This window comes from Vulpes lagopus, chromosome 6 (assembly GCF_018345385.1).
Source record: "Vulpes lagopus strain Blue_001 chromosome 6, ASM1834538v1, whole genome shotgun sequence".
Lineage (NCBI taxonomy): Eukaryota > Metazoa > Chordata > Mammalia > Carnivora > Canidae > Vulpes > Vulpes lagopus.
The window spans coordinates 56,366,868-56,374,900 of record NC_054829.1 but is presented as its reverse complement, the minus strand read 5'-3'; the positions used below and the strand labels follow the sequence as shown (position 1 = coordinate 56,374,900).

The 8,033-nt window shown below is 40.9% G+C and overlaps 1 protein-coding gene across 1 annotated transcript; it reads left to right on the top strand.

The window, feature by feature from the left end:
* The first annotated feature begins 240 nt into the window (after positions 1 to 240).
* Positions 241 to 7,758, top strand: PNN (pinin, desmosome associated protein). Its single transcript, XM_041759615.1, has 9 exons — positions 241 to 411; positions 1,094 to 1,165; positions 1,563 to 1,631; positions 2,137 to 2,209; positions 2,328 to 2,422; positions 2,643 to 2,718; positions 4,106 to 4,261; positions 4,344 to 4,482; positions 5,168 to 7,758. Exons 1-9 carry the CDS (start codon positions 299 to 301, stop codon positions 6,670 to 6,672), a joined length of 2,298 nt encoding a protein of 765 aa, XP_041615549.1. The 5' UTR covers positions 241 to 298; the 3' UTR covers positions 6,673 to 7,758.
* Positions 7,759 to 8,033: the final 275 nt, after the last annotated feature.

Here is an 8,033-nt window from a genome sequence, read left to right as displayed (position 1 = left end):
CCGCGCCACGAGGGCAGGCCCGGGAGCCGGCGCCCGGAGGACCAGGGACTCTCCCAGGCGCCGAGGCTCTGCGCTAGAAGCCGAGCCCGGCCACCGCAGCTGGTTGCGGGAGGGAGGCAACCGCCCAGAAGACTTTCCATTGGCCCAGAGTCACGGGGGCCGCCGCTGAGTGGTTGAGGCCGCCAAACGCCGCCGACTGCCATTGGCTGGGCCCTGCCGCCAGTCTTCTCGCGTCTCGCGGCGCGACGGAGCCAGGCGCGGCCTGTAGAGCAGTCTCGAAGCCTGCTGCAGAGAGAAGATGGCGGTCGCGGTGAGAACTTTGCAGGAGCAGCTAGAAAAGGCCAAAGAGAGCCTAAAGAACGTGGATGAGAATATTCGCAAGCTCACCGGACGGGATCCGAATGACGTAAGGTGAGAGGCGGGTGAGAAAGGCCGGCCCCAAGAGGCAGCTCTGATGCCGGGGTGAATTGGGGGCGGGAAGGGCGGCTGGCCCTGAGAAGGCTAGAACATCGGGGCCTGCCCCCCGGCGGCGGTAGAACCCCGTCCTGGATGAGGTGGGGAGGCTCCCACGCCCTCGGCGTAGGTCTCGCAGCTCGGGCGCGCGAGGAAGGAGCGTGGCTCCTGGCGGTGCCGGAGTGTCCTCCTGGCCTGCGGGAAGGCCCGGGCTGCCCATTCCCGCCCTCGGCCCTGCAGGCCCGGAGCCGCAGCACAAAGCCGCCTTCCCCATCCGCCGGGTACCCGGCCGGGTGCTGACCCAGAGACCCTCCCGGGACGCGGTCCTGCCGCCTCTCCCCCAGGCTTTGGCCCCCTTGCCCACGTGCAGCTTCCTCGGAGTGGGCGAAATTAGAGCCCGGTCCGAGCCTGTTAGTGTGTAGTGGCAACGAAGCAAACGTGATCTCAGTGATCTTGGTCTTGAAAAAACAAGGAAGTCAAAATAGTACTTCCTGTGGTGTTTCAAGCACGTGGATTCGGATTCGTATTTTTAGAACTTTTCTGGTTATTTTTTCTCTCCGTGATGTACCGCATCCGTGGAAGTATTTGGTGACATTGAGTCCACACATGATTTTCATACTGATTTGTAAATATCTTTTAGGCCCATCCAAGCCAGATTGCTGGCCCTTTCTGGTCCTGGTGGAGGTAGAGGACGTGGTAGTTTATTGCTGAGGTAAGATTTTCTTAGAACGTAATTTATATGCTAAGACCCTAGAAATTTTTACAAAGTAAGGATTGTTTTAAACAAAATTTGCAGTAGAGTCCATGTGTTTGTGTTTGTTTTGTTTAAAACTGAACAACCATAGTTTTCTGTATAGTTATCTCAGAACTTCATTTATATGCAGAACTAGAGACTGAAGAATGTATTAAGTATTTGTTTGGTCTACTCTTTATTTTTGTAGTTTTTTAAAAAGTGCTAAAAAAAAAAAAAGCATCTTGGAGTGGATGCCCATTTAAGGTTGTTATAATTAGAAGGGTTTTCTAAAAATTCAACTAAATTATCTTGTTAAAGGTAAATGTCATTTATTTTTTAAATACCAGTCGCTTTATATTGCACATTTTAATTGCAGGCGTGGATTCTCAGATAGTGGAGGAGGACCCCCAGCCAAACAGAGAGACCTTGAAGGGGCAGTCAGTAGGTATGTTGGAGGAAAAGCTTCTGAAGATAGACTTCTAAGCTCTGTTTTCTAAGGTAGCCACAAATACAAGTATTAAATAAATATTGTTGAGTTCAGTGTTAGAATTGAGTAGTATACTACTTCACTTGTCTCTTTCCTTGGTACTTGACTGAACTAAGCCTGTAATCCCTCAGAACTCAGTTCTTCACTAACAGTAACAAATTTTACTAAAATATCATGAGAAGAATAAGATTGAAACAATAGTTTGAAAAAAAAAAAAACAATAGTCTGTACTACTACTCTGTGTTGTACGGTAGAAACTTAACCGCTTGAGGAAAATAAGAGATCAGGATTTGGTCATTGGTGACAGATTTTATCCCTTTCCTACCAGAAGAAAGAGAAATATGGGATAGAGAGTGATAAAGTGAGACTTCTGGAAATAAGTCATAGTAAGAGTAAACATTTGTCCTTGGTAGGCACTTAAGTCAGATTTTACGTGGTCTTTTAAATTCTTTTTCTACGTCAGGCTGGGCGGGGAGCGTCGGACAAGGAGAGAATCACGCCAAGAAAGCGACCCAGAGGATGATGATGTTAAAAAGGTAATTGAGATGAAAATAACTAGTTACAGGATGAATCCAGTGTTTCCATCTTCCTACATTTAGGAGTGCTACCTTTTCATGTGCCTGTTAAATTACTAAGATCTGTTTTCTCTTGCAGCCAGCTTTGCAGTCTTCAGTTGTAGCTACCTCCAAAGAGCGCACACGTAGAGACCTTATCCAGGATCAAAATATGGATGAAAAGGGAAAGCAAAGGTATCTTTAGTTTTTTATTGGGGAAAAAAAGTTTGTCAAATAATGCAATTTTAGGAAAATTTATACGTAAGACTTGTCCAAGTGCCTGTAGTATGTTTCTTTTCTTTTTTTTCTTTTTTTTTTTTTCATTTTTTAAATTTTGTAGTATGTTTCTTTTAGGAAGTGGTGAGCTTAGAGGAAGTGGAACCTACTCCAGTAATTTTCTCTTTCTGTTCTTTAGGAACCGACGAATATTTGGCTTATTGATGGGCACTCTTCAGAAATTTAAACAAGAATCCACTGTTGCTACTGAAAGGGTATTTTATAGTTTCCTTTGCTTCCTTTAAGTATTCGAAGTAGTTTATTACATGTCTTTGAAAAGAATTAAAAAGCTCTCAAGGGCACCCCCAGTGGCGCAGCGGTTTAGCGCTGCCTGCAGCCTGGGGTCTGATCCTGGAGACCCAGGATCAGTTCTGCGTCAGGCACCCTGCATGGAGCCCGCTTCTCCCTCTGCCTGTGTCTCTGCCTCTCAGTCTTTCTCTCTCTCTCTCAATAAATAAATTTTAAAAAAATACTTATTTAAAAAAAAAACCTCTCAAAACTGAGTAGTGGGATGCCTGGCTGGCTCAGTGGTTAAGTGTCTGCCTTCAGCTCAGGTCATGATCCCGGAGTCAAGTCCCACATCAGGCTCTCCGCAGGGAACCTGCTTCTCCCTCTGCCTGTGTCTCTGCCGCTCTCTGTGTCTCTCACAAATAAATAAATTAAAAATCTTAAAAAACAGAAACAAAACTGAGTTGCAGGCCTAAATAATGAAGCCAAGAAAAAACTTAAGAAAATTTCCTGAACTTGTTCAATTTTTAGCGGGTGTGTTTTTGAGGTCCTGTGAAGTAACTGGATGAACTTCTCTTTCAGTGCAAAAAGCCTGGTCAGGAGAACCTGCGTTCCTATTTGAGCTCTACAACAACCTAATTTTGTGGTTTTGGGCAAGACTCTTCATTTCTTTAGGCTTCAGAATCCTTTCTTTCAAACAAAGGAGTTGAACTCAGAATTGTAACTAGTTCAGTGATTATACCTTTTAAGATATTTATACACGCAGACAATAATTGTCACTCTGGAAGCAAAAACCTAAACATTTCCCTGCTTTCCACAGTTTATTTAACTGCAATCTTTCTAAAGGTTTTTTATTAAAGCCACAAAATTGTGTCCTTTGTGTTGAACATCAAGTTACTGCTTCTCAAAGGAGAACTGTGGTGGAAATTTATAGATTAATAAAGTTTTATTACATCTTTTATGTTAACTTTCCTAGGGAGTGTAAAAGGCTTCAAAGCATAGTGTTTGAAAATTAGATGTTAATTGTCAGAATCTTTGATTTAAAAGAAACAGTAACTGTGGAAATAACAAAGACAGTGCTCTTCTTTTTTTAGGTTTTATGAAAGAACCTTGCCTAAAACTTATATTAATATGGGTAATGTCCTTGCTATTTAGATTTTTACATGGAAAAGCTTTTTAGTCCCTGTTTCTTGAAAGAAAAGTTGCAATTAGCCTCAAATGCTAAGTACTAAGGTTGAATTAGTACTTTGTTTGAATTAGCTGGTATCCTGAATTGCAAATATGCAACCTATAAAGGTAACATATAAAATTGTAATGTTTTCACATGCAATCAGGATGTATAATAAGTTTTTAAAGATAATTGTTTATCTTCAGCAAAAGAGGCGCCAGGAAATTGAACAAAAACTTGAAGTGCAGGCGGAAGAAGAAAGAAAGCAGGTTGAAAATGAGAGGAGAGAACTGTTTGAAGAGAGGCGTGCTAAACAGACAGAACTGCGGCTTTTAGAACAGAAGGTTGAGCTTGCGCAGCTGGTGAGTAGTAGTTTGGAATTGGAATTCTAAGATTGGTAATCCTTCATGTTTACAAAATCCTGACCTTTTATCTCTTCTTTAGCAAGAAGAATGGAATGAACATAATGCCAAGATAATTAAATACATAAGAACTAAGACAAAGCCCCATTTGTTCTATATTCCCGGAAGAATGTGTCCAGCTACCCAAAAATTAATAGAAGAGTCACAGAGAAAAATGAATGGTAAGTGGACATGAAGAGATCCAGTGAAATTGGGTAAGGTAAAATACACATGCATGTTTGTTTACTGTAATTGTGTTTCTTTCAACAGTTGATTTTTAAAAAGATATCCTAAGGTGCTAATGAGTTAGGAGTGTAAGGGCATTTGATTGATGGTAGAATTTAACTTGAAATCTAACCATGATGTAGGTAGTGCTTAATGCATATGTATTTCCTGTTTAAATAAGATGACTTTTTAGCCAGACATAAATGCTAATGAAGCAAAAAAAAGTGGACATTGATATAAATCAATAGAATGAGTACACTTGGAAGAGTAGACACTGCTGAGATGGTGATTAGATGATTAGTCTTTCAGAGATCAGAAAAATTAATGCATGGCATGATAAGAATGATTTTATTTCAAAAGTTTTATTCTTTCTCATCCAGTATGAAGTAAAATGGCAAGAAAAAAGTCCTGTTTTTCCATCAGTTAATGTGGTACAGTTGCCTGCTACTAATATCTTAGAATATAGGTTTCGGGGGGATCTTTGTTTCTGTCATTTTATTTCAATTTGTAATTATTTGCCATAATCAGTGTTGTGTCATCATCTGTTTACAAAAATACATTTAGATAAAGTTTGATGACAATTTGTGACTGTCAAATCCTGAGTTTAAGTGTTATTTACATGTGTAAATTTTTATCCTTTAGCTTTATTTGAAGGTAGACGCATCGAATTTGCAGAACAAATAAATAAAATGGAGGCTAGGCCTAGAAGACAATCAATGAAGGAAAAAGAGCATCAGGTGGTGCGTAATGAAGAACAGAAGGCGGAACAAGAAGAGGGTAAGGTGGCTCAGCGAGAGGAAGAGTTGGAGGAGACAGGTAATCAGCACAATGATGTAGAAATAGAGGAAGCAGGAGAGGAAGAGGAAAAGGAAATAGGTATAGTTCATAGTGATGCAGAGAAAGAGCAGGAGGAGGAGGAACAAAAACAGGAAATGGAGGTCAAGATGGAGGAGGAAACTGAGGTAAGGGAAAGTGAGAAGCAGCAGGATAGTCAACCGGAAGAAGTTATGGATGTGCTAGAGATGGTTGAGAGTGTCAAAAATGTAATTGCTGAGCAGGAGGTAATGGAAACCAATCAAGTTGAAAGTGTAGAACCTTCAGAAAATGAAACTAGCAAAGAACTGGAGCCAGAGATGGAATTTGAAGTTGAGCCAGATAAAGAATGTAAATCTCTTTCTCCTGTGAGAGAGAATGCCAGTGCTCTAGAAATGGAAAATGAGCCTGAGGAAAAAGAAGAGAGAGAATCTGAGCCCCAGCCTGAGCCTGTGGCTCACCTCCAGCCCTTGCCTCAGCCTGAGCCTGAGCCTGAGCTACAGCCTGAGCCACAGCCTCAGCTACAACCTGAGCCACAGTTACAGCCCCAGCTCCAGCCCCAGCCCCAATCCCAGTCCCAGCCACAACCTCAGCTTCCGCTTCCGCTTCCACTTCAGCCCCAGCCCCAGGCCCAGGCCCAGTCCCAGCCCCAAGCAGTACTCCAACCCCAGCCTGTCTCTCAACCTGAGACTTTGCCATTAGCTGTTCTACAGCCACCAGTTCAGGTTATTCAAGAGCAAGGGCATTTACTACCTGAGAGGAAGGAATTTCCTGTGGAATCTGTAAAACTCACTGAGGTGACAGTAGAGCCAGTCTTGATAGTACATTCAGATAGCAAAAGCAAAACCAAAACCAGGAGCAGAAGTAGAGGTCGAGCTAGAAATAAAACCAGCAAGAGTAGAAGTCGCAGCAGTAGCAGTAGTAGTTCTAGTAGCAGCTCAACCAGTAGCAGCAGTGGAAGCAGTTCCAGCAGTGGCAGCAGTAGTAGTCGAAGTAGTTCCAGTAGCAGCTCCAGCACAAGTGGCAGCAGCAGCAGAGATAGTAGCAGCAGCACTACTAGTAGCAGCGAGAGTAGAAGTCGGAGTAGGGGCCGGGGACATAACAGAGATAGAAAGCACAGAAGGAGCGTGGATCGGAAACGAAGGGATACATCAGGATTAGAAAGAAGTCACAAATCTTCAAAAGGTGGTAGTAGTAGAGATACAAAAGGATCAAAGGATAAGAATTCCCGGTCCGACAGAAAGAGGTCTATATCAGAGAGTAGTCGATCAGGCAAAAGATCTTCAAGAAGTGAAAGAGACCGAAAATCAGACAGGAAAGACAAAAGGCGTTAATGGAAGAAGCCAGGCTTTCTTAGCCTATTCTTTGCAGCAGAAGATTTCTTGATGAGTAAAAGGATTACCTTTCCTTGTAAGGAGGATGCTGCCTTAAGAATTGCATGTTGTAAAAAATCTTTTTGGAAAATACAGACTGTTTGTTTACCAGACATTCTTGTACTTTTTGCATAATTTTGTAAGAGTTATTTATCAAAATTATGTGAGGTTCCAAAATATGTAAAAATTATAATAATAAAAAAAGATTAACATCCCTTGTCATCTTTTTTAAATATCCTATACACTTCAGTAAGAATCTGTATATTTTAATAGGTAAATCTTTAAGTCTGTTCCCTTCAAATTCTGTATCATACATTGCTTTTGTAGAAATAAATGTGCATTTCTTTCATTAGTTTTGGAATGTCCTCGTTGACACTTGTATAATAAATTACCCTCTTGATATCATTTTCAGCTTTTATCACTAGATACTGAACGTGATTAGAATGTCTTTGAAGGTTTCTTCACTTTTATTTGCCTTAGGCAATTATTTGGAGTTGTCATAGTCAGATCTTTGCAGCTTTCAGGGAACATAGTTTGTTCTCACAATCATTTACTATTTTTTTCTAATCTCCCTTGTTATTTTAATCTAAGCATTTCCCCCTGTTTCTCATATATAAGTCATATTTGGTAGATAAAACAGTATGATTTGGTTGGCATTTTCTTCATGATTATAGGAGCATCATTCGTTTGTCTTCAGGGCTACTTGTGTGATATAGCATATACATCCATTGAAGAAAATAATCACTCTCTAGGGGAGGGAGGTAGAAAAGTATATTCTAAACTTGGGTTTTTGAGTTTGTGGTCTTGTCTTAACTTTTGTGTTGGCTCTAACTGAAACATGCCAATATATGTGTTCTCAAGAGTTTTTGTTAAGTATTGTATGAAAGTTTACAGAATGAAGGAAGTTCATCTACACTTGAATCTGTAAGCAAGATAACACACAAGTGTACCAAGTGATTATTAACTTTGTTGTTTTATAAATTTGTATGAATTTGGAGTATCTGTTGCCATTACTATATATGTGCAAATAAATGTGGCTTAGACTTGTGTGACTGCTTAAGACTAGTACTTGTATTAACTTTCTGATGCTTTTATACAAGAGAGCACTTTAATTGCAAATGGCCTTTGAGTTCATAACTTGACATTGACTAGCTTTAGGCTTGACTGAATGTTTACTGTTTCCTCCCTTGACAAATAACATGGTGATGGTGAAAGTGTCAGTAAGCATTTCCAGCACTGTAGAAATATAAGAGAACATGTTAAAGTACTCTTAAAAATCTTTTAACAGTAAATGAGTAGAACTTTTCAAACTACAGAGCTAG